Source organism: Macrobrachium rosenbergii, chromosome 59 (assembly GCF_040412425.1).
Source record: "Macrobrachium rosenbergii isolate ZJJX-2024 chromosome 59, ASM4041242v1, whole genome shotgun sequence".
NCBI lineage: Eukaryota > Metazoa > Arthropoda > Malacostraca > Decapoda > Palaemonidae > Macrobrachium > Macrobrachium rosenbergii.
In genome coordinates this window covers 7,733,366-7,761,342 of record NC_089799.1, presented here as the reverse complement: position 1 = coordinate 7,761,342, position 27,977 = coordinate 7,733,366, and the positions used below count along the sequence as shown (strand labels likewise).

Here is a 27,977-nt window from a genome sequence, read left to right as displayed (position 1 = left end):
GAATCTCATTATCTTAAATATTCTGTCATTTGTTTGTAATTTTTTTTTTTATATTCAACTGATCTGCAAGAGGTTACAGACTTCCTGTTTGAAATTCGAAACTGATTGTGTTTGATGAACGTTGTCTTTGTATCATTACTTCCTATCCGTAATTCAGTTATTTCTTACTATGAAAAATGTTCGCAACAAAAGTGGCGAAGCTCACTCCTAACCCACTCAAGACCTGGGAGAACAAGGCGACGGTTACTGATCAATTTGATGAAGAACAATAGCTGGCTACTATCCCGTCCGACCCATGGGGTCATTCAGTGCTGAAAGGTTTAAATGGTGTAAGAGGAGGAACATCTCGCAGTTGTACTATGAAACAACTGTTAGAAGAGGGTGGAAAGTAAAATGGAAGAAAGATAATATGAACGGAGGTACAGTAAACGCAATGAAATGGGCTTTGCAGTCGGGGCCGAAGGGTATGCTGTAAGGAAGCTTAAGTAACCTACGGTGCACCGCGTGAGGCGTACTGATGGCACTATCCCCTTACGGAGAAGTTCCTGTCGTTAAATCATATTACAAATGCAGAGTCAAAACAAAGAACTATGCATATTCCCCAAAAACATACAGTAAAAAAAGCAGGAAGCGGAATGAAGAGTTAATCCATATCCGTTGATTAACACAACAGATTTTACGACAATAATAATATTCTCCTTCATTACGGCGTATTGGAATTCCCCCCCCCCCACCATTTACGGAAATTGACCTGTCAACACCTATGTTGCTGTGCAATTTATTCGCCTGAAAAATCATGGCCGCGACATTGCTTCATTCGAATTTGAGTGCCCTCTCCACCAGCTTCCTCAAAATTCAACATAACGTTATTTTATATATTATTTTATATTGTTTGCCAATTCATTATACAAAGAGTAGGTAAGAGGATGAACACGGCTGCCTGTGAATAATATTCCGGTATGATTAATAATCTGGTATGTTTAATAACTACCCGTCAGAATTACATGGCAGGTGAAGAGCTTCAAGAGTAATTTCGTATTTTATGTAAACGCATTTAATTAAACAAACCAATTATCGTTTGTTCAAATAACAAACTGAGTGGAAAGACTATTTATGATGTTTCCTGCATTTACCATTCACTCAATCTCCCTCGGGTTCGAAATTTGTTTGATTTTGATCTCAGTTACATAATATTCTGGTTGACAGCTATAATCCTTCCACACTCTGTTATCAAGATGTATTTTCCATTTCATAATGTATTCAGTTTTACCTCACTTGAATGTCAGAAGGACAAAATTCTGACTACCCTACGCAAAAAGCCTTTCCGTTTTATGTTTCGTGTCCGTTAGCATAGGAATTTTTATTTCACATCCAAAACGCTTTGCACTTTGGCCTTTGCCTCGGGTTGCATATGCTAATTGCGTTTCATATTAAAAAGTGGCTCTAATATCTAGTACTGAAGTGGAGAATATGAGAGAGGTGCCCTACACAAACTGAATCCTGCAAAATAAAAACCCTGAACATTCGATGCTAACAAAAGTTACTCTTTACTGTAATTAGCTATACTGAATGAATCAGTACAATCCTATAAAAGTGAATTTATAGTCATGTTGCTGGACTGCTATCCTATTCACACACAAAAACACTTGTAAACAGAAAGGGCAAAACATCAAATCCTCCAGATGGGAAAGGGACAGACGTGATACGATTGGGCAATTGCGCTCAGATGCTTTGCAGAGAAATATGAAGTGAAGATCACTATAACATGAACAACTGCAGTGACATTCTGTGTAACCAGCTGAGAAATATCTCTAAAATATTCCTTTATAATATTCCATAGTCTCCTGCATTTCGCATCATTCATTTCGTTATCTGTGTCCTGTTATTTTAGTTTTTTTGTACACATAATATTATTGATTTGATATACATTCGTAACCTGTCCATCATACCTTGATAAGATAAAATCAATATGCCCTGTTTAAGGGCTCTGCTCAGAAGTAAGATGAAGAAAAATATATAAATGAAAATAACTATTCATTGTGCATTTGGAAATCTTAATTACACAATTAACACATATGACACGTACAAAAAAGGCACCTCATACATAATATATATGTATATATATATGTATATATATATATATATATATATATATATATATATATATATATATATATATATATTATATGTTTGTGTGTGTGGGCGCGTGTGTGTATGTATATATGTATATGTATGTATATAGTATATTATCTTTAGAGGACACACAGACTAAATATTTAAGCAAGGAACAAATGTACATTCAGTTAGTTACTGCTGAATAGGTGAAACAATACACACACACACACACACACACACACACACACACACACACACACACACACATATATATATATATATATATATATATATATATATATATATATATATATATATATATATATATATATATATAATGTGCATGCATATATACATATACATATATATAGACATTTATATATATATATACATACACATATAAGCATACTTGCATATACACAACCATGCACATACGGCTAAATTCTGAATGTGCACAAAAGCAACGACTCACTAAAGACCTTTAAAACACAAAAAGTCCTTTGCATCACAGAAATTCCTTTCGAACAAACAAAGTCCCAGCATCCTACCGCTCCCTATGTCATCCATTCACAATAGGACGCCCTTCATCACGAGTGCATCTCCATCCTACCTAAATCCTATGCTGGTATGGGGTCGTTTCTCTCCCTCTGTCTGTCTGTCTGTCTCCGTCTCTCTCTCTCTCTCTCTCTCTCTCTCTCTCTCTGTGTGAAAAGCTTTGTACTAGTGCACTTCTATCCTACCTAAATCTTACACTGATATGGGTCGCCCCCCACAACAACCCCCCTCTCTCCACCTCTCTGTCTCTCTCTCTCTCAAAACTTGATTGCGGATACCACTAATAAAGAGTTACCCTCCTTTTACCTCTCCCCCTTTCCAATTCTTTTAAGCAATCGGTCTGCTGTTACCTGGGACAATGTCTTACATTACATTCATTGGAACTGTTTCATCTCTCTCTCTCTCTTTCTCTTCTGTTTCTGTTTCCTGGGGCAGATGCCATACATTACATTCATTAGAACTCTCTCTCTCTCTCTCCTGTTTCTGTTTCCAGGGGCAGATGTCATACATTAAATTCATTAGAACTGTTTCACCTCTCACTCTCTCTCTCTCCCCTCTTTCTTTTTCCTGGGACAGATGTCATACATTACACTGAATAGACCTGCTTCATCTCTCTCTCTCTCTCTCGTATATTTTCGTTTGATGTTGCATTATCTTCCTATCGGGAAAATATCCGATTATACCTCATGAAATACGTCTGTGATGATAAGCGGTTTATGCCTTGTGTTTCATGCCTATTGTAAATAATACCAGTAAGTTTGTGTGTTTTCTTCCACGAATATCTGTTTGTTTGCTTATCTATCCCTCTGTGACCTAACTGAACAGCAATATTTTTTCCCAGTCTGTAATATATAATCTACTGATATATTCAAATATAGCGATCAATATGGATCTCGAACCTACTGTACCGTTAACAATAGGCAGGCATCTCATCTTCTATTTTTTTATGTCAATGGAATTCAGATGTGTTTTCCTCGAACTCGAGACAGTTATTTTCTGGGCACAGAAGTTTTTCATTTTAATCAGTCTGACAGAAGTTTACAACACATTCTTCATGTTTCAGTCAAAAAGAATATGTCAAATGTTTACAACATATTAAACATATTTCAGTCAAAAAAATATGTCAGATGTTTACAACATATTCTACATATTTCAGTCAAACAGAATATGTCAGATGTTTACAACATATTCTACATATTTCAGTCAAACAGAATATGTCAGATGTTTACAACATATTCTACATATTTCAGTCAAACAGAATATGTCAGATGTTTACAACATATTCTACATATTTCAGTCAAACAGAATATGTCAGATGTTTACAACATATTCTACATATTTCAGTCAAACAGAATATGTCAGATGTTTACAACATATTCTACATATTTCAGTCAAACAGAATATGTCAGATGTTTACAACATATTCTACATATTTCAGTCAAAAAGAATATGTCAGATGTTTACAACATATTTTACATATTTCAGTCAAACAGAATATGTCAGATGTTTACAACATATTCTACATATTTCAGTCAAAAAGAACATGTCAGATGTTTACAACATATTCTACATATTCCAGTCAAAAAGAATATATGCTTATATATAAAGTGTGTGCGTGTGTGTGGAGGGTGTATGCAGGACTGCGTGCCTGCTTGCATGCGTGATTAGTTAAAAGGAGTGTACATACATTTCTTTGCTGAGCCTATTTACTACCAACGCCGCAGCGACATATCTCAAGTGATATTTCCCTTTGATGTCATTTAATGCAACCAAATCAAGAGACTGATGATTCCAGCTCGTTAAACCACAAAATTACCCGATTTATTCCTAATGATTTTAAATGCATGCCATTACTCTGAACGGATCGTTGAAAACACTTCGCAAATGTGCCTTATAAATTCAAACGGACGAGGAAATACTGCACATTAATAATGAAAAATTTACACATTAAAATGTTGAAATGCTTCGAGATTTCTTTTAGAAATTGCGCCAATACAGCCACCAAGAATCTTTCTAACATGGCAAACAAAAAATAATTTCCAAATATCAATATACATCCCATAATATTCAAAAATGCAAGAGACATCTTTGCATTTTAATTCACTTACCAAGGTACAAAAACACTTGGATATCAGCTTTCTATTTCATACCAAATCAACCAGTTATTTTCATCTCGAACTATACCAGTGACACAATTTCATATTACAGTAGCCTCGTGCCTCTTACCTACGTTTAAATTCTTTGTGGATAATATTCTCTCAATTTTACAATAGTTATTATCAATTTGTTATTAAAGCATAGGAGTTTTCACTCAATTTCACAATACCTATTAACAATTTGCTTAGGAATTTAGAGTTTAGATATATTCTGTTTCAAAAACCGTGTGAAATATACATTCCTCACTAAAGTACGACTTCTGGCTGATTAAAATCAGAAGATGAAACATTACTCACAAAATCTGAGCAACCGTCGGTTCGTGATTGTCTAAGCTTACAAACCAGCTGGGGGAAGCAGTTACAACAGCTTCGAATACATGTTGAGATTTTTTTTTCTTTTTTAGCTGATAGGTAAGATGGGCGAAAGAAGAATGAGGGCAGTTAGCTAGCTAACCATGGTAAGGAACAGATTAGAGAGTTAAGTATTAGTAATGTAAAGTGTGGTTTGGCCACAGTTTTATTTAGATAAAGGCACAATTGTTCTTACTATGGCCTCAATATTAACATGTTACAAAAATGATTTTGCACTATACTGACATAATGAATTGTACAGATTGTATATTTTAAATTTTATTTCTTAACAGTATAATTCTATTCAGATAAAGTTGCAGATTCAAGAACGCCAAATTGTACTGGTGGCCTTGAAAACTGAGCAGAGGCAAGAGAGCAGGAAACAAAAATAACGGTAAAAGTACGAAAGGTTAAATCGTGACAAAAAGATTAATAATGGAACTGGGTGAAAACGGGATTCGAATACGTTAAGTCCGCCGTGGCCAGTTTCAATCATTCGACTAACAAATTGGATTTCCTTAGCTTTTCCGTAAGTCCATTTAAGTTCTTATACACATTTCTATTCTAGATATCATGAAAATTCTTGAAAAACAGGTGAAGTTCACAGCATTAAGAAAAGAAAAAGAAAACCAGCTGAACGGCATGATGCAAGTGTCAAGAAAACCAGATGTTCAATTCCGCACCAGTGCCGTTATGCAGAGCAGATTATTCTGGGTCCACGCCGAAATGTAAATCAGCTTGCATGGAAATGGTCTAAAACGAAATGTGCAAGTCTGGCTGGCTAATAAAGACTTTCCTAAACCTGACAAAATCGTTAAAAGGATAAGACTTAAAAAAATTATTCCCACACTTCCTGAAATATGATGGCCAAATATTATTATTATTATTATTATAATAATAATTATTATTACTATTATTATTACTGGTTCTATTGAATATTATTGCTGCTTCAGCTGCATTTATTTTGTAGAAGACTTTTTCTATTTTCCTTATTGCGGACTTCTCTTCAGTGGAGGTGCGTGCTAACAGCTCGCCTATATTTGTCATTTCATGGGGGAAAAGTCAAAATCTGGATTCTGCTTCTTTATATATTCTATACAGTTGGTTCTATACAATTGTTGCCGCGACGCGTTTCGACAGACTCTTCTGTCATTCTCCAGCGGGAGCTAGTAGAGGACTGGCAGACTGCATAGGTCCTTCTGAATTTATACACGGGCTTCAGCGGGGGGGAAAACGTCACCCCGACCGAAGACAGTAAGAGAATAAATCTTATAATTTATTATAAGAACCGTCGCACCCGTGATCTGGTGATGAAAAATAACCCCTCTCCGCCAGCAAGAGAACCCCTCAAGCAGAAGAACGTGGTCTACCAATTTGTATGTCCTGTCCGAGGATGCCCCCGGCGCTTATATTGGAATGACCACGAGGCGTCTGTCTAAAGGATCTCCTGCCACGCCCAGGAGGGTGCCATCATGAACCACGCCCGTGCTACTCACAATATTTCCATCTCCCGCGACAGTATTATACAAAATATAAGTATAATCGGGAGAGCCGCCGACCCTCGACGTCTGCGCCTGCTAGAGGCGCTCCTCATTGCCGAGACAAAACCAACAATGAATACGACGCAGGAGGCATCGCTCCTACCCACGAATTTAAGAAGAATAATGCAGAACACCCGCCAAATCCAACGAATACCTGAAAATGACAACCCTGAGAATGGAGATGCCCCTGATGAGCGAGGCGCCCTTCGAGACAATCCCCGACTACGACAGAAAAATAGATAATGACATCATTCATCCGCAGCCCAATAGCAGCCAAACTACCGATGATGTCAGCCGGCATGACATCACGCAACGGCAGGCCAATGGGACCGCTGGAATGAATGACATTCCCAGGTGGCGAAGATCTGTCAGGATCGAGCTTCGCCGCAGAAATTTGGCTTGAAGTTCACTGACTGCAACCAATCAGAATTCGCCATCCATGACCCCCGCTGAAGCCCGTGTATAAATTCAGAAGGACCTATGCAATCTGCCAGTCCTCTACTAGCTCCCGCTGGAGAATGACGGAAGAGTCTGTCGAAACGCGTCGCGGCAACAATTGTATAGAACCAACTGTATAGAATATATAAAGAAGCAGAATCCAGATTTTGACTTTTCCCCCATGAAATGACAAATATAGGCGAGCTGTTAGCACGCACCTCCACTGAAGAGAAGTCCGCAATAAGGAAAATAGAAAAGTCTTCTACAAAATAAATGCAGCTGAAGCAGCAATAATATTCAATAGAACCTGTTTAAAAGAGGGTCTGCTGCCAAATTATATTATTATTACTATTATTATTTTTATTATTATTATTATTATTACTGTTATTATTATTATTATTGGTTCTATTGAATATTATTGCTGCTTCAGCTGCATTTATTTTGTAGAAGACTTTTTCTATTTTCCTTATTGCGGACTTCTCTTCAGTGGAGGTGCGTGCTAACAGCTCGCCTATATTTGTCATTTCATGGGGGAAAAGTCAAAATCTGGATTCTGCTTCTTTATATATTCTATACAGTTGGTTCTATACAATTGTTGCCGTGACGCGTTTCGACAGACTCTTCTGTCATTCTCCAGCGGGAGCTAGTAGAGGACTGGCAGATTGCATAGGTCCTTCTGAATTTATACACGGGCTTCAGCGGGGGTTCATGGATGGCGAATTCTGATTGGTTGCAGTCAGCGGACTTCAAGCCAAATTTCTGCGGCGAAGCTCGATCCTGACAGATCTTCGCAACCTGGGAATGTCATTCATTCCAGCGTTCCCATTGGCCTGCCGTTGCGTGATGTCATGCCGGCTGACATCATCGGTAGTTTGGCTGCTATTGGGCTGCGGATGAATGATGTCATTATCTACTCTTTCTGCCTGAAAACGACAACCCTGAGAATGGAGATGCCCCTGATGAGCGAGGCGCCCTTCGAGACAATCCCCCGACTACGACAGAAAGAGTAGATAATGACATCATTCATCCGCAGCCCAATAGCAGCCAAACTACCGATGATGTCAGCCGGCATGACATCACGCAACGGCAGGCCAATGGGAATGCTGGAATGAATGACATTCCCAGGTTGCGAAGATCTGTCAGGATCGAGCTTCGCCGCAGAAATTTGGCTTGAAGTCCGCTGACTGCAACCAATCAGAATTCGCCATCCATGACCCCCCGCTGAAGCCCGTGTATAAATTCAGAAGGACCTATGCAATCTGCCAGTCCTCTACTAGCTCCCGCTGGAGAATGACAGAAGAGTCTGTCGAAACGCGTCACGGCAACAATTGTATAAAACCAACTGTATAGAATATATAAAGAAGCAGAATCCAGATTTAGACTTTTCCCCCATGAAATGACAAATATAGGCGAGCTGTTAGCACGCACCTCCACTGAAGAGAAGTCCGCAACAAGGAAAATAGAAAAAGTCTTCTACAAAATAAATGCAGCTGAAGCAGCAATAATATTCAATAGAACCAATAATAATAATAATAATAATAATAACAGTAATAATAATAATAATAATAATAAAAATAATAATAATAGTAATAATAATAATAAGAAGAATAATGCAGAACACCCGCCAAATCCAACGAATACCTGAAAACGACAACCCTGAGAATGGAGATGCCCCTGATGAGCGAGGCGCCCTTCAAGACAATCCCCCGACTACGACAGAAAGAGTAGATAATGACATCATTCATCCGCAGCCCAATAGCAGCCAAACTACCGATGATGTGGCATGACATCACGCAACGGCAGGCCAATGGGAACGCTGGAATGAATGACATTCCCAGGTTGCGAAGATCTGTCAGGATCGAGCTTCGCCGCAGAAATTTGGCTTGAAGTTCGCTGACTGCAACCAATCAGAATTCGCCATCCATGACCCCCCCGCTGAAGCCCGTGTATAAATTCAGAAGGACCTATGCAATCTGTCAGTGCTCTCTCAGCTCCCACTGAGAGAACACCTCCCCGACCTTCCTGCTCTGCTGAGTTCCTGAGGACCTGCCTGCCGCCTGCTGCTGCTGCTGCCTGCTGCTGCTGCCCTGCTCCAGCCCTGCTGCTGCTGCCCTGCTCCAGCCCTGCTGCTGCTGCCTGCTGACCTCCCAGGACCTGCCTGCTGCTGCTGCCTGCTTGTAAGGGCTGCCCTGCTGCTGCTGCCTGCTTGTAAGGGCTGCCCTGCTGCTGCTCCTGCTGTGCACGCCACTGAAGGGCGTCTTCAGCGCCTTCTGCAGAAGGCTCGACCTATATATTTGGCTGGATTACAGCCCATTCTATAAGAAAATAAAAGATATTGACATACTAACTTACCACTAACTAGACTCTCCTGTGGAACATCTGGTAGCCGTTGTGGTCTTAAAACTCCAGTTGAAGCAGGAATAAAGAGTTGAAATCTCCCACTCTCGCCGTCTGTGGCAAGTGGCATAGGACCGCCAGGCTTGGCACCTATAAGCCAAGAGATAGGTTTGGAAATAAAGTTTCTACTGGTAATCACTAGAAATATATTTTGGTGTTTCTATTTTTATAACCTACATCTCCCTGTCTGCAGGACTTGACTGCTGGGTCATCTTAATGCTCGGAGAGCAGTAAGGCGACACCCCAGCTGCATTTTGTGCAGTACAGTATTTAGCTACAAATAGGCTAGATAGGGCCTCCCATAATTTCATTTTGTTTTCAGGATCTTTTATTCATTTTTCTAACTCTACCTATAACTTTGACAGGGGCTTCAGGGCTTAAAAGGTTGGACAACCTCATCAGTCACACTGTCTGTCTCTCCCCCCCCTCTCTTTGGACTTGGAACCAGGATGACGACCACGGCTTTGGATAAGGAAATGGACAGGATCCATGGAACGGAACAAGCTGACCAGATGGAAGCCGACTGCACGATCACTAGGAAACGGACCCAGGAGGAAACTGAAGATGATACTGGTGAATGGATCACTGTATCAAATAAGAAGAAACAAGCAAGAAGGTCAACCCTCAAGGAATGCAACCAGACCTCTACCTCTACCACAACAGTAACCGGACGGAACAGCACCGATAATATGACCCAGGGAAAACTTATTCACTTCAGAGTCGTTGCAGACAACACCACTGAAGCCTTTAGAGCGGTAGCGGCATTCGATGTTCACAACAAAAACTTAAAATATAAGGCAAAACCCAATATGCAGGGACAATGGACTCTCTCTACGAACGACCCCAAAGCAATTAACACCCTAAGGACCACCTCTCAAATACACCTCAAAGAACTAAAAGAAGAAGAGAGAAGTAAGAAGGCAGTGGTGGTAGGATACCCCCTAGAAATGCCGGAAAGCCAACTGACCAGCTTGAAGAACATATCCTCGGCTGAGAGAATGAAAAACAAGGAAGGAATTTTAACCAGGACCATACTAGTCACGTTCATTGGTCCTCACCCACAGAAAGTTGACCTGGGAATTTTTGGACAGTTCTGGGTCAAAAAATATTACCCGGAACCACTGAGATGCTACAGATGCCAGAGGTTTGGGCATCACAAAACCCAATGCCAGGCCAAATTTGAAATCTGTGCCATCTGCAGCCAAAGGCATCCTACCCAGGAGTGCATTGATAAGCACAAGAAGGGAGTTCCTACCACTCCAAAATGCCCTAACTGCAAAAAGGGACACACTGCCATGGCATGGGGATGCCCAGAGAGGGTTGCAAGAGTCATTGCAGCCCTGCCTAAGGACAACAAACAGACTCGAAGAAGCCCAAGTGCATCCGGAAATAGACCCTTCCCAAAGCCACTAACTAGAAGAAGGTTCTACACCAGAGAAGAGCTGGAGGAAGCCAAAGAGGAAGTGAGAAGAGAAAGCTTGAAGACTGAATCATCCTCCAGAACCTGCACCCCCAACTCCAACATGCAAGCCCCAAAACCTCTGCCTAGGACCATCTTCATCAAGACGACTGTCCTCAGGAAAAAACTAACAGACCTCGTCACTAAAGCCATAACGGGAAAAATCGAAGCAAGCACGATCGAAGCTAACATTGAGGAATTAATGAAAAGCTTCATAGCCAAAACACCCAAGTCCACCCCCTCTAACTCTATCCAGGAGACCGCAGCCATAACCTCTACCCAAACCCCCCATAACCCCACACCCCAACCTTCCTCATCCTCTCTCAACCCCTCACCTTCCAGACCCATCCCCAAGACCCCACTCACTTCATCCACCACTCCATCAACATCTTCATCCAATTCACAGGTCACTGAAGAAGGAACCGGCATCACTTTTGCTCCCAGAGATCCGAGACAATACTCCTCAAACTACCAGACAAAATGAAGATACTCAGCTGGAATATAAATGGAGTAAGGGCAAAGACAGCCTCCCTAATAGCAGCCTGCAAAACTGAGGACATAGATGTCATCCTGCTACAAGAAACGTTGCTAACAACTGGAGCAAAATTTAGAATAGCAGGATACAACGCCTACATTCCCCCACTCATAGGTACTAACAAAGGATTAGCTGTGCTGGTTAAAAATTCAATACCAACAGCAAGAATTCACAACCCAATTCCCTGTGGTGACAATGTAGAGACACTAGCTGTTAGGATAACATTGTTGAATCAAAAAATTGACATCTATAACATCTATAGAAAAATAAACAGAGAAGACAAGGTGAGCTACAGCTCACACAGCTGTTTGCACACACAGCAGCCTCACCAACAGTTATTTGTGGAGATTTTAACGCTCACCATCCTCTGTTATCATCCCCATCAACAACAAACCAGGCTGGAGAGCATATAGCTTTTGCCCTAGAAGAATTTGAAGGAGTCTCCCTACTAAACACAGGGCATCCAACGCATATACGGGGAGGCAGGCTAGACTTAGCTTTTGCCTCTACAAACATTAGGCACCTAACCAGATGGCAAGTACACTCAACCCTGATCAGCTACCACTTTGCCACACTAACAGAACTGGAGCTGCAGCTACTACCTCCAATTCCTCCACCCCCTCCGAGGTGGAATCAAGACCTAGCAGACTGGGTTCTATTTCGTCTAGCACTGGAAGAATGGGCTGCCAACTACAACCCACCTGAAGATACAGATCAACTAGAAATAGATCTGGTTAAAGCATTTCATAATGCGGCAAACAGGGCCATGCCTCTAAAAACCGGTACAGGAAACCACAGCTACAAAGACTCCTGGTACTACTGCCCAGAAGTAAGAAGGCTAAAAACTCTACTAAACAGAGTCACAAAACTGTACAGAAGAGCCACAACAGAGAACAGGGAACTGCTACAGACAGTCAAAAATGATGTCCAACAGAGAATTCAAGAAATAAGAACAGAAAAGTGGATGGAATGGTGCATGAATCTGTCACAATATACATCCCTCTCCGAACTATGGAAATGGCTACACAGGGCTGCTGGTAAGAAGAATGCACAAGTAGCAACTCATCCACATCCACAAGAGGAAGCAGAGAGACTGGCAACAGCTTTTGCAAGGAGAACAAGCTCTGATAACCTCCCCCCTGAAACTAGAAGACTTCAGGAACAACTGGCACTGGCCAGATGGGAGGAGATTGATGCTGCCTGTCTACTACAAGACGACACTGACACCCCATACACAGTAGAAGAACTGAGAGCTGTATACAAAGTAGGTAAGGATACTGCAACAGGAGCAGACAGAATAACCTACACAATGATTAGACACATGGGTCCTGCAGGAGAGACCGCCTTTCTGAGGCTAATGAATAAAACACACCTTGAGCACACGAGGCCCCTAACCTGGAGGCAACAGGACACTCAGCCAATCCCAAAGCCAAAGGATCCAGAGAATCCAAGACCTATAGCTCTGGTATCCTGCATGGAAAAGACAGGAGAGAAAATGGTACTAAACAGAATAAAGTACAAAATCGGACCCCTTCATAAGCAGCTATATGCATACCAGGAAGGAATTGGTACAACCGAATGTATAACAGACGTCCTCAGCTATGTAAATCAGAGGAAGGCAACAATAGTCTTCATTGACTTTGAAAAAGGCTTTTGAGTTAGCCAGCCCCGCAGCAATGCTACAATCCCTAGCAAGGAAAGGAGTTAGGGGTCATCTCCTCGCTTGGACAAAGAACTATGCACTTGGAAGGCAAGCCAGAGTCAAATTCCAAGGAGTAATCTCATCATTTCATGACTTGGAAAATGGAACCCCACAGGGAGGAATCCTCAGCCCCTTACTATTCAACATCCTCATGGAGAATATAGCCTCTCTCCAACTGCCTCAAGGAGTAGAGATTTTCATTTATGCAGATGATGTGTGCTTAGTAGCACGGGGATCTGTCAGGATGGCTAGAATGCAGAGGGCACTGAACGACATAAGCCAAAAGTCCAACGAGCTGGGCCTAAAAATAAACATTAACAAAACAAAGGCCATGACAACAATAGCTCAAAATCCCCCACAATGCCTCACCATAGGAACAGAACCCCTAGAATGGGTGGACAGCTACATGTATCTAGGAGTAATCATAGATAAACAGCTGAACTTCAATGAGGAAATTAAGTACTTAAAGGAAAAATCAAATGCAAGGCTTGCAGCCATGAGATATATGTCTTCTCTAAGGGAAGGAGCAAATGAGCATATACAGAAGTCGTACTACCTAGCCTGCACTAGAGCGCTGGTAGACTATGGTGCTCCTGCCCTGACAAAGCTAACCGAGGCCCAGAAAGCTACCCTAGAGGTAGTTCAAAATAATGCCATGAGACTCATGCTAGGTGCACCCATGTGGACCAAGCTGTGCAATCTCAGGCTGGAGACCAACTTGCCAGCCTTGGAAGGAAGGATTGCACTGAGAAATGCCAGCATTATAGCGAAAATGTTTCTCTCAGATAGAGATTCAATAACAAAGGAGAGGGTGAAAGCAGAGCTAGCTAAACACCCTGAAATTCACAGCCCAAGCTCTTATGGCAAAGATCATAGTGAGAACCTAAAGAGCCTAGGAATAGCTGAAGTTGTTAAGAGACTTAGCCCAGACACAAACCAGGGTACACAGCCCATCCCACCCTGGAAATGTGAAACTGCAATCTTCACATACACTCAACTTCCAAGAGCAAAAGAAGATTGCACATTGGCGGAACTGAGAGCAGCGGCCCATGAGGCAATCAGAAGCACAGAAATGGCTGGATCACAGACCTACTACACAGATGGCACTGTAGATCCAGCAACGCAAACTGCTGGAGCCGCAGTACACTCCAACAACTTTACAGCATGCTGGAGAGTTTCCAACAATGCCTCTACCATGCAAACAGAGCTTGTTGCAATAAAGCAAGCACTGGCTTACTCACTTGAGAATGAGGAAGGACCAGTGATCATCCACACTGACTCAAAATCCTCAGTGCAAGCCTTGCAACAACCAAAAAATAAGGAAAACAAGGCACTGATAGCTGATATCAAATCAATGCTATATCAGCACGCAGAAAGAGGCAGACCTGTAACTCTCAACTGGATTCCTAGTCATATAGGAATAGCAGGGAATGAGAAGGCAGACGAACTAGCCAAAAGCACCAGACACATAATTAGTGTACAGGTGCACATACAGCCTGCGCTTCAGCAGATCAAAAACCAGATCAAGCCACAGCTCAAGGAAAACATGAACGAGGAACTACGCAGCTGGATAGGAAGCAACTCACCCTCTGCCAAATGGTACAAGTGGGCCACAGATCTGGTACCAGCCCCCATCGACAGGTTCACACCAAGACATCTAGCGGTATGTATCCACAGACTCAGACTGGGATACAAAGCCTGCTGGGAGATCATTGAAGATGGCGCAAGACCATGCGAGCATTGTGAAGAGACACCTCAACAGGCTTGAGTGCAGGGAGACAAGACAACTAAGGAGTAGCTTACAAGCAGAGGAAAACGCACAAGACATTATGCACACAGCAGCGGCACTTGTAAAAGCAATTATTGAGAACATCGAAAATTGTAGGCAATTGCTCACAGACCTACCTCCACCGAGGTAATATGACCTTCTAAAACTCATCTCAACTCATCCCATCCCCTCACCGTAAGGCCCTATTCACATCATCTCTGTCTTATTCCAACTGAAACACGCTAACACTAAGAATACTCCGCAGGGACTCTAGGGTTTAAAGGGTTGGACAACCCCACCTGCAATGTTTCTCTATGTTTTCAAAGGCCTTACTTTTTCAAACTACTACTATCCGTGACATGATGGTCCCCTCCTACTGCAACCATCATCCTTCCTCCATCCACAACTGTCTCTTCTACAAAATATCTTTCAAATTTCCTATAACAAATGACCTTCTGAATTTTTCAGATCACCTACGGGCCAAACAAGGGAAAGGCCCGTGCCAACAAGAATTGTTGGCTCTAAGACATCAACAACAACAATGCAATCTGCCAGTCCTCTACTAGCTCCCGCTGGAGAATGACAGAAAAGTCTGTCGAAACGCGTCGCGGCAACAATTGTATAGAACCAACTGTATAGAATATATAAAGAAGCAGAATCCAGATTTTGACTTTTCCCCCATGAAATGACAAATATATTCGAGCTGTTAGCACGCACCTCCACTGAAGAGAAGTCCGCAATAAGGAAAATAGAAAAAGTCTTCTACAAAATAAATGCAGCTGAAGCAGCAATAATATTCAATAGAACCTGTTTAAAAGAGGGTCTGCTGCCAAATTATATTATTATTATTATTATTATTATTATTATTATTATTATTATTATTATTCAAAATATGAACCGTATTCATATGGAACAAGCCCAAAGGGACCACTGACTTGAAATTGAAGCTTCCAAAGAATATGGTGTTCATTAGGAAGTAAGAGAAGGTAAACAGAGATGCAGAAAGAATATGTGCCTTTACGAACACAATATTGGAAGTAGAGCAACTTTGAGGATGCCATGTTTGAATTAGGAAAACCAGGCACACTCCAAGCCATGCTACAGAAGAAAGAGGAGCAATAAGGTGCGTAAAAATGTATAAATTGGTCCCGTTTCTTAGGAGCTGTCTAAATAAGAGTGGGTTTAAAAGAAAGACATGGCAAAAAAAGAGAAAGGACATAGGTATGTAAATTAAGGCGAGATTTTAAGAAAATGGTGAGGGGCACTAAATTCTATTCCATAAAAGCACGGGTGACTGCCAAACTGGATGACGTTTTTTCCACAAATATGAACTCTACTAAGCGGGTGGCTCCATGCCTGGCGAGTTATATTCAACGATGTTCATTCAAGAGTGACAGCCGTACAAACTATTTCCTTATCAAAAAAATAAAATATCATTATTTTTTCCTTGTCTGTAGATAAAAATTATATCTTATAATAAACAATCAACTACAGTATTATACCCTCTACTTCACCCTGACTTTGTGAGAAAGACGTCACCCATTCATAAGTGTTTGTAAATGATGATAATACCAAATGAAGGCCATTAAAACTACAATGAACCTAAGACTGGTAAGCTTAAAAATTATGAATGGTTGGAGCAATATCCAAATTCAGTCAGGCGCTTTTAAACTTGACCATCAAAAGTGAGGTCACTGTGGGAGTGGGGGGCAGCATCTGTCAGTTCATAACTGATAATGGCAATCAATAGAGTGACAGAAGACTGCATTAATGAAAGACTTCAAACAGCAGGTGTGCACAACCTGTCAACTCGAGATTTGAGTTCCCCCTCTCTCTCTCTCTCTCTCTCTCTCTCTCTCTCTCTCTCTCTCTCTCTCTCTCTAACGAATTACGCTTACCCAAGCATCAATTTTTATTATAGATTTTTTCAAGTTTTACTTGGCCATGCCTTTGGATAATTTACAAAGACAAAGGTGCATTTATTCGGTTGGGAATGAGAGTTGCCAAGTGTACAAATACTTCAAAAAAATAAAAACCTTTCTGATAATGAGTTACTAGGAAGGCACACAAAGAGGAGCTGCCAGAACGTCTGGTAATAAATACAAGCCCACAAGAAGCTGATTCAAGCTTTAACGGTTTTCCTTAGAGACTGGTCAAAATTCCTTAGGAAATATTCCTCAAGTTTTTAACGTCATCTCTCGCGCGTGAGTCACTCGGTTCTCGCTGCAAGTGTTTATTTTTATGGCACTTTGCGGCAGATACACGGACGATTGGAGAAGGCTGCTGCTGTTGTTGCCAATTAAGCGTGTCCTTCCTTTTGCTTGCTGTTGTGCTAGTTGTTGCTGGGAAGGTGGCCCATTCCACATCTGCTAATGTTCTTTCTTCATTGCTGATGGTTTCGCGAGAAATAACAAGTTCAGAATTTTAATAATATTCGTCTTCTGGTTATTTACAAATCAGCATATTCATTATGAACCATAGACACTTTACAAATGAGAGAGAGAGAGAGAGAGAGAGAGAGAGAGAGAGAGAGAGAGAGAGAGAGAGAGAGAGAACTTGTAAACCTGCCAAATAAACTTTCTAAGGCACCTGCATGACTGCCAGTGCCAAATGTGCTGACCTTTTGCCCAAGCAGTAAGTTCCTAATTCGAGCCATGGCCTTCATGGCGTAGGAGGAGGAGGAGGAGGAAGAGAGGGATTTGAGTGAGGGTTGAAAGAGTCATATTATGGAGCAATTCTATAAAGCCTTACTGACTGGTGGATAAGAAATATAGATAATGTGCTGCAGGTGGCACTTGGGATATTTTTAACCATCAAAAATGACGTTAAAAGATTTGGTAGGTTTTTTCTTTATAATCTCGACAGGAATATCACGAACTAACTGCAGAACGCAAGCCATACGATTTACGCATAATTCAATATATCTTCAGCATATGAATACTAATATGGATCTTATTAAGGGAAAACACTCTATCTTGTTAGTGCAATGAAATATTATATATATATATATATATATATATATATATATATATATATATATATATATATATATATATATATATATATATATATATATATATATATAGTTTCAAAATTAATTTGACCGCACGCAGGAGGCAGCAAAAACCAAAGGATCTTTGCATGTATATTTACGTGCATACATAAATATGCTCGCACATGTATACAGCAATGCGCATTTGGACGGATTCACGAGGAGAAAGCGAGATGTCAATAGCCTCATAAATTGCAAAGGGAGCTGAATAATGTTCCTCACTGAAGGAACTCCAAATAGGTTACATAAATGAAATGATACTTCTTAAAAAGTATTTAAAGGGTTACCCCCAAATTTCTAGTCTCATTTGATCATTTATCTATCATTCTTTGATCCAAAAAAAAAAAAAAAAAAAGTCAGTTACAGAACGTGCTAGCAGTGGCCAACTCACTTATTACAGAGATTAAATCCTAGTAGGCCTTATTAAGAGAACATACAACTTTGTTTTTCAAGTCGAGTACGAGATTCGGTTCCACTTTACCCTCACCCTTTCTGATTTGAAACAACACCACAAAAAGGATAACGAAAAACATGGATAGACTTGCTCATTACCGTTCGTGTAATCTTCGACAAGGGAATTACAGCCCCCTTTTTCTCTCATTTCCGCAGGGAGGTACTTAAAGCGGAAATATCCACACAGCTAATCATATACGCAAGGTCACTGGAGATAAGTTCAATTCGTGGCTGTACCTGAAATATTTCCATTTGATGTAATCAATGCGTCATGAACGATTACCATTCTAATACGATTTGGAATCACAGACAGGATCTAAGTGGCGGACCAATCCTTTGTCATTCCTTACCATTTGGAAATGGCAGTGTTTTTTTTTTGTTCCAACTGGCATTAATATTAGACGCCCCATTTGAGTAATCGTCTTAAGCCGCAAGCTTCCTATCGGGAGATATTAGGAATTCACCAAGCTGAAAAAAGGCAAAGTGTTTGGTGCCTGAAAGCGTCAAAGCAAAGATTACATCTTAGGGATGATTTAAGTGAATGGACTTGGAAAGAGTAAAAAGGAACTTCGGCAGCCTCTCAAATATTTCTCATGTATAAATTATATACTCGTATATTCGGAGAATTGTAATTCGTTGAATTTTTATTCTTCATCTCAAAGCTTGCAACTCCATATATTTCAACTGTGTCTGTCAGTCTGTCACAAACGCAGACTATATATATATATATATATATATATATATATATATATATATATATATATATGTATATATATGTATATATATATGTGTATATATATGTATATATATGATATATAAATTCATTTAATATATATATAAGTATATATATATATACGTGTAGAGCCTCGATGGCTCAGTCAGTTACAGCAGCAGCTTCGGACTTCGTAGAGGTCTGTGGCGCAGGTTCAAATCCGCAGCCGACTGATCAAAGAGGCGGACACTTTGCTATCCGTGTAGACATCCCGGGATTATATATGTAATCAACAGATAGGTTTGCTTAAAAAGCAAATGGGTGTTACAGACTAAATAGTGCAACAACTTCTCGCTGCTGGGAAGAAAGGGCGTTGGGTCGGGTATGATACATGAAACATACGCTACCGGGGTCTAAGCAATGTCAGGCAGGGCAGCCGATCGAGACCACAGGTCTACCCCAAAGCCAAATAAAAAAGTCCTTCAAAAGAAGGCATCGTGCTTACCCCATACAAAAATGGGAAAAAGCACGTTAAAAGAAGAAGATAGATAGATATATATATATATATATAATTTAAATATAAATATAATATATATATATATATATATATATATATATATATATATATATATATATATATATATATATATATATGTATAAACTGGAATTTGTCACATACAATTTATAGCAGCAATTGTCAGTTCAAAAGCCAGATGGTAGAATCAGCTTTGATAAACAAAGAAATATGATGAACCTCTCAAAATGAGCTTGGGACTCAGATATTACAGATAAAATCTTCCTCTAACCAGCCATTAAGAAAATTGAAGAGAAACTGTCAACTGGAGTGATGTAACGGCTGACCTCTGGATCTCTTGGTATAAATACTGCTTTTCTCCGACTCTTCTCATTCATTACCTAACTGAAGAGAGAGACAGTTGGTGCCTGAAATATAGCATTAACTTTCTACATTTTGGCGTTTTTATGGGCTCCTTATATTTTATTTATATATATATATATATATATATATATATATATATATATATATATATATATATATATATATATATATATATATATATATATATATATATACAGAGAGAGAGAGAGAGAGAGAGAGTATGGATCATAACTACTGGATTTGGATATTCTTATGCTGTGGTTTTCATAACGCAGTAATCTCCCCTTAGTCGTGGTGTGTATGTGTGTATTGTTGTGTACTGTATAATTTTGTATTCAGATGCGCAAATGCCATAACAGAGTTAGCGTAAAGTCAATGTGATTAAACCCTGTATGGTTTATAAGGACGGTGTGTGGCTGTGGAGGGAGAGAGACAAAGAGTGGTTGTTCTCTATAGAGAGGCGACCTGTTTAGTCAATGTCGAGACTGCTGAAGTAACGCATTCCTATATGACTCGATCATCTCGATCAAAACACTGTTGGGTGGAAAATTCTACCACGTAAGTTGCCTAACATCATTCAGGAATTTTCCATGAGACGATATCTTTTCGTTTTATCATAGTAAGTAGAGATTCTTTTGTTCTGAAACTATGTAATAATAAATATTATATTAACTGTAATTCCACTTTAAAATTAAAAAATCCTGTCTAAGACCTGTCCACACACTTGTATGGACAGCCATGCCCATACAGAGGGAATCATTGAGAGACCATTATCCGTGCGGAAAGGAGCTGTGATTTCGTTCCCCTCTCTCTCTCTCTCTCTCTCTCTCTCTCTCTCTCGGGACTTTGTATGTCCTGTTGTAATGTAACTGATAATTTTGGTAGACAAGGGCCACTTGTTACTTTTAACTGTTTAATTCCTTAGTAAATGTGTCTGAGTCACCTGAACAGTGTATTTTATTAAGTGTACGTAATGGCGCCTCGTAAACACGAAGAATTTGGTACCAAGGTATTGTAACATAATTATTGGGTTTTTAGTGCACTAAAAATATTTACAGTGATTATATGCAAAGTTACCTTTTCCCTTTTTAATACTTTTTTCATGTTGTATGTTTTATGCTTTATCTTTTGAAGAGTTTTTGATATATGTGGTGTGTTTGCTATTGTCCTAATACTTTGCTTTACATTTTTTATATTTAATTTTTGCAGAGTATATTTCTGTCTTTTGTATCCACATTTTTGTTTGATTGATTTAATTGCCTTATTTTGTTTAACACTTGGGAATTAATTTACTTGTATTTCCTTTCAATCAAATTTTGTTACTTAACAATTTGAATTTTACTTGAATAATTTTTTATTAATTAATAAATTAATTTCTTATTTAATTTTGACTGATGGTTAATTCAGATTTAATCCAATTTTGCTTTGTTTTCAAGTAATAATAAATTTCCCTGAGACTGTTAATGTCATGTATAATCTTTGAATTAAGAAATAAATTTTTGTATTTAAAATTATTATATCAAGAGTTTCATTTGTTGACCCACCAGTAATTTTGCTTTGAATTAGATATAGAGTGGTAAGCAAGATGTTTTCCTTCAAGTAACTGAAGAAAGCTCGAACCAGGGAAATAAAAATACTTAGACTTTTATAATGTTATTGGAGTGATGCCCATTGATTTTACCTCACACCTGTTTTAATGAACTCATTCTGCTTTCTTTCATGATTGAGAAGTTTTATAAGGGATCACTGTTGCCTTTAGAGAAATCAGTCGTTTTGTATGTGTGATGAGGGTTCAGGTGTCTGGCTGTCGTGAGGTAACTATAATTGTAGGATAAATGGTAAGTTTGGTAATCAAATATCAAGCACTTAGATACCAGGTTTAATTTGAAGATCAGACATTGGGCACTTCGTCACAATATGTACCCTTACAATTATAAAAGAGTGTCCATGTAAGTAGTGAGGTATGGGTCAAATCTGATGTTACCAAGTGCATAATTAATTTGATTAGCGATGAGATTAACATTGCAAGTTTTATTCATTAATCCGGCACATTAATTTCCTACTGGCCTGCCTTTGAAAGCCCAATGATGTTTTTTCCCTGAATTAATTACAGTCAACATTTTAGATTCAAGTACCATACATATTTCATGCAGTAGATTAACTGAGATTGTTGTAATGAATGAATGAATGAATCAGTCAATGAAGTAATTCTTATGGTTCTATCAAGTAATTCTTATTGTTCTACTAATATCGATAACGACAACTGCGGTAGCAGAAGCTGAAAGATATGAGCTGATTAAGAGAAATAAGACCTATATATAGAAGTAATTCCTACAACCTTAGCCACCTACAGAAATGGAGCACCGGTAATACTGAACAAAATATGAAATCAAACATTCAGTATTATATGCAGGAAAAGAACTATTCAAAAATAAAAATACAATATGACAGTCACTATCGCATTGATTGTTGGACCACTACAACTAGCGGACTAGAAAAAAAAAATTATTAAATAAGGTTTCTTTCATTATTTTCATGGCTGATGCTATTGCGCATAACTCCGCTGTAAATACCGAGACATTATCAGGTAGCGAGAATTTATAAATTTTGTCTTGGGAATTGCAGCATATCCCACTATGTAGCCTACTCTGATTTAGATCCGTCTGTGTATATTGCATAATGTGGACCTTTTCAGCCTGTAGGCCCCTTCATAAAGAACATGGGAGGAAATGATCAAAACAGGCTGCCTATGTACAGCCTCCAAACAGGTGAATATGACTAATGAAAGGAAACCCACCCAAACCATAACATTTTGAGCAATGAATTTCCCTCGCAGATATTTGCCAACCTTTTAGGTTCATCCCTGGCCTTCGGGAAAATCGCGCACGGGTTGTTTAGCTTGAAATTGCTTCACCAGTAAGGAAAATCCTGAAGCCAAAAAGGGGACTGGAAATAGAGAGATGATAATTGAATTTTGAGCTGAAATATATCGGGCGTAATTTCATCGCCAACTGCTGCATTTCAGATTTTAATAATCCGTGTTGTGTTGTCGGGTATTTTGAAAGCAACGTGTGTTAACTGGGGGAAAATATTTATCTTTGTTGTTTACTTTACCTTGTTATCGTCTCACATTTCGACACTCACTGATGATGATGATGATGATGATTATTGCTATTATCTAAAGATCAGCTGCACGATGATCATTCCCATACCAGGAAGGACATGACTGATGAGATGATAAAATGACTGTTCTGTTAGTTTTCCAAATTCATCAAGATGATACACAAGATGAAAAAAAAATTGGAAAAGAGTAAACATGCAAGAAGACGGATGAAAGTGAAAATAAAAAGCAACTCTTTGCGTAATATACGGTGCACATTTGGCGCCAAAAATGGTTAAAAGTACATATATGCCCTTTTGCGACTCTGGCTGCGTCGTATCAGAATTGGGAAGTTGTGAGAAAAACACATCACCCAGAAATGGCTCCGACCTTAGGACCGAGTCACAAGCTAAGGTGAATTTCGTGTTGAATATCTGCGCTCGCCAAATGATGTATCAATGCATCAGCACTTAGCTAACGAATCCAGGCCACTTTTATGTACAAGTCGACTGTGTGTGTGTGTGTGTGCTCATATGTATGCATGTGTATGTGTATGTGTATGTGTGTATATGTATATATATATATATATATATATATATATATATATATATATATATATATATTATGTATGTAAATCGTATGTAAATATATAGATAGATATATATATACAATATATATATATATATATATATATATATATATATATATATATATTTATATGAATATATACACATAGATAAGGCCAAAATTTCACATAGCGTGGCCTATAAAATTTACAAACTTTCTCACGGATCAAATACGATTTGCGGTTGGTTTAGAAACCCGCCCCCACCCACAACCCTTCCGCCTAATTTAGGAATTTTGCTTGGTCCTCCGCAAATCTTCCAAGGTACGAAAGGATCATAAAAGCCAACGAATAGAGAGAGAGAGAGAGAGAGAGAGAGAGAGAGAGAGAGAGAGAGAGAGAGAGAGAGAGAGAGAGAGAGAGGGGAGCGGGAGAGTAAGTTCCCCAAAAGTTCCCCGGTAATCGGTGAGTAAGCGGATTAATCATGATTGCCAGAAGTTGCCCAGGAAAAAAAAGTTACTTACAAAAAAGTTACTTGCAAAATAAAGTTACTTACTCATCGCCTTTAATATGAAGAAGACGAAGAAGAAGAAGAAGAAGAAGAAGGAGAAACGAAATAAAAAGAAAAGAAGAAGAAGAAGAAGAAAAGGAAATAAAAAAAATTCTTCCACCAAAAAGGGAAAAGGAAAGGATACGATAAAGCTGAGAACGAAGAGGCCAGCTGCTGAGGTTAAAACATCTAGACCAGAAAAAAAAACGAAGAAAGAAATACGGCAGCTAAAAGATAAGGAGAGGGATCCATACCCATCCCAGTCTCCCTCCCCCGGCCCCTCGAATATGGATAGCAGCGCATCCTGGGCAGGAAATATTCTAAAAATATGAAGAGGTTAAAAAAAAGGGGGGGGAGGGAAGTACCTGCTATCATTTTGATATATAAAAACTCAAATCGGGTTGAAGTGAAGAGGATAATAATAATAATAATAATAATAATAATAATAATGAAATGAAGAGGAGGATAATAATCAGAAATACAAAAAAGAAAGATTACTGACGTTTCACGCTATTGAACCCCAATATAGAACGATGAGCAGAAGAAGGACTGAATAATAATATAAATAGGCAATCATTATTTAAGAAAATAAAAGGCAATATGGCAAGAGTGCTCAGTGAAAGGCTTACTTAAGTAACATGAACATTTAACTGAATAGCAAATACCATGACGATTTTTACAAAACACTTCCTCCAGTTTATACACTTATTTATGAAATTTCCGTAATAATACACAATATCCCGGATTTAAACGAAAAAAAATGTGTCAACTAAATTTCAATTTACTACAAAAGATTACAACCACCCATCATGTGGAATTTCCTTGCGCTCTTACAAAATCACGGCACCAATATAAAATAATCAGAGACAATATTTTGGAAGTACGGAAAAGCACAAAACTTAATGACGCTCTCCATGAACTTGAACCAAACTTTGAATTCAGGTCACGATGCAGCAGATAATAAGCAATTCGGGAGACATGAGATCACTGACTTAGTCTCTTTAATTAATGTCACGACCTTCACCTGATTGTCTTGACTATCACCATTCTCACGTTGTGCTTCACTCAAGACTTTTCTCCAACGACTGACTAATTAGCTACCTGTTTCTCAGATGCGCTCATCTCCTTCCAGGTATTCTTGCTTAGGTTGTAGGAAGGAAGGAAGGAATATAAGATTTAGGCCAAAGGTCAAGCACTGGAACTTATGAGGTCATTCAGCTCTGAAAGGATAATTGAAAGTAAAAAGGTTGGAAGGGTGTAACAGGTCGGAAAACCTCCCACTTGCACTACGAAACAATTGTTAGGGGAGGGTGGGAAATAAGATGGAAGAAAGAGAATGTGGACGGAGGTACAATAAATGGACTTACTTAGGTTGTAACCTTTGCTTGGCAGGATGTCAACTGAGCCTCTGTTGGGCTTACTCTCAGCGAAGGGTTAAGTTCGCAGGAACCTTTGGTAAAAGAAATCATCTGAACATAAGTAATTTAGCTTACTGCCTCTACTCAGTGAATGTCCCAACAAATATACGTATAGGTAATATAAATGCAGTTTACCCAGACTTTACAGTTACGGTACGATGTTAAAATTCTTTAAAGAAATAAAAAAAAAGTATTCAAAAATCCCGAAAAATATAAATAACGCCATGGCCACCATCATATCTGATTTATTTATTTAGAAAAAAGAAATGTAACATTCCGATACGTTTTTATTGAGCCAATTTACGATCCATCCAGCAGACATGTAATCACTGCCTTCTGTCTGAATATAACTACGACAACGCAGAAGCGGTCAGTTTAATTGAGCAATAACTGATAGAAAAATAAAAGGAAGCAGAACCTGTCCATCACAAACAGCCTCCAGAAATGTGCTTTTGGAACTCTCACAGGGAAATGGCTCGGATGACCTAGGAGGAGTAAAATTCCCCTGCTCCGAATAGCCTGCCGCTATTGTTGGAGCAATTTGTTTTTCAGTGGCATTTATTCCCTCGCCATTGATATTCCAGCGCGATTTTATTCAATACGAACCTCCCTCCCATAACTCCACGTTATTGTTTCTCTCCATAAGCGCTTTACCGGAGGAGACGAATCGCTGACTAAACATTTAAATTTATTTTTTTCCCCCGAATATTCTGATTTACGTATAAATGAATAACAACTATTAAATGAAGCTTATGGTGAAAATAAGTTAAAGAGATATAAAAAAAATTATATAGTTCGTGTTGACATAATTCTGTTTCCCTAATTACTCTAGTACATGCTTTGTATATGAATGAATAACAACAGCTAAATGAAGCGTATGGAGAAAATATGTTAAAGAAATATGAAAAATTATATAGCTCCAGTTGATAACAGAATTCTGTTTCCTTAACAGTTCGAGTATATGCTTTGTATATGAATGAATAACAACAGCTAAAAGAAGCCCATGGAGAAAATAAGTAAAAGAAATAGAAAAAGTTTATATAGCTTGAGTTGATACCACAATTCTGTTTTCCTAACCGCTTGGATATTTTTTTTTTTACATACAGTATATCTAGTGGCTATTCAGTGGAAAATTGTAACGATATAGAGCTTCAACCGATGATGTCTTCGTCTGTTTTCAAGGAAATATTCTTTAAGCACACGCACACACACACACACACACACACACACACACACATATATATATATATATATATATATATATATATATATATATATATATATATATATATATATATATATATATATAAAATCACACAAATATCTACATATACTGCCTAACGCATCGCAAATTTTAATCAAATATTTTTCCCTTAAGAGTTCAGTATCTGGAGCTAAATCAAAATATTATGTATGGAATAACCATTAATCTAAGACTTCTGTTATATACCACTTTTAATTGTGAGAAATGACTGGTGAACACTATAATGTTTTGAGGCTGGATGAGATAGAAAAGAGGCATTTGCCTAAGTCTTTGAGGGGAAGACACCCATGACATAGAGCAGGGTAGAGGAAAACATTTTGTGATATATTAATTTTCCACGAAACTGTAAACACTTACTTTGACGAGGCTGCCAATATGGAGATGGGTTCCCTGATTAAGTTCAGGCGTTGCAAAGCAATTCTCAATTATCTTGAGAGAGGCAGGTTAAACGATTCTGGAAACTGACGAAGTCAGGAGATACCACATTCTGTAAGCTCGAGGCATCCCCTGCCATGAAGTGAATTACCAATTATACAGAATTCAGGTCCCGAATTGCTTTTTTTTTTTTGTCAAGTCTTCGGAATGTTTTGATTTCTGTCATTTACGAACTCCTACTTTCTCCTGTTTCATTACGGAAGAATTTACGAACTCCTGCTTTCTCCTATTTCATTACAGAAGAATATAAATTTTCTAGTATGTATGTCAAGAAGTAATAAAACTATTACTAAATACAGCAACGATCAGCAAACAGTAATGCATTCAAAGTCGTTAAGTAATGATGTTCCACTGACAAAGCTCTTTACGATAATGTCCAAGAGTCCGCTTTTTCTCTCCATGAACTCGAGTAACGGCGCTAAGTCTACAATTCCAGTAGACGACAGCATCGAGGCGCTCATTAATTCCATTGTCTTGCGTCGATATGAATAGGGGATGTGAGATATGATTGAA

General features: G+C 38.9%; 3 protein-coding genes across 16 annotated transcripts in view; 2 read left to right on the top strand and 1 right to left on the bottom strand.

The window, feature by feature from the left end:
• The window catches only part of LOC136837726 (octopamine receptor beta-2R-like), a 355,532-nt gene that overhangs the window by 174,007 nt on the left and 153,548 nt on the right, over window positions 1–27,977 (bottom strand). The window lies entirely within an intron of this gene.
• LOC136837446 (uncharacterized) lies at window positions 10,003–11,496 on the top strand. Its single transcript, XM_067102225.1, has one exon. The coding sequence runs from the start codon at window positions 10,003–10,005 to the stop codon at window positions 11,494–11,496; it is 1,494 nt and encodes a 497-aa protein (XP_066958326.1).
• On the top strand, window positions 13,224–15,017 carry LOC136837445 (uncharacterized). The gene has a single exon (XM_067102224.1). The coding sequence runs from the start codon at window positions 13,224–13,226 to the stop codon at window positions 15,015–15,017; it is 1,794 nt and encodes a 597-aa protein (XP_066958325.1).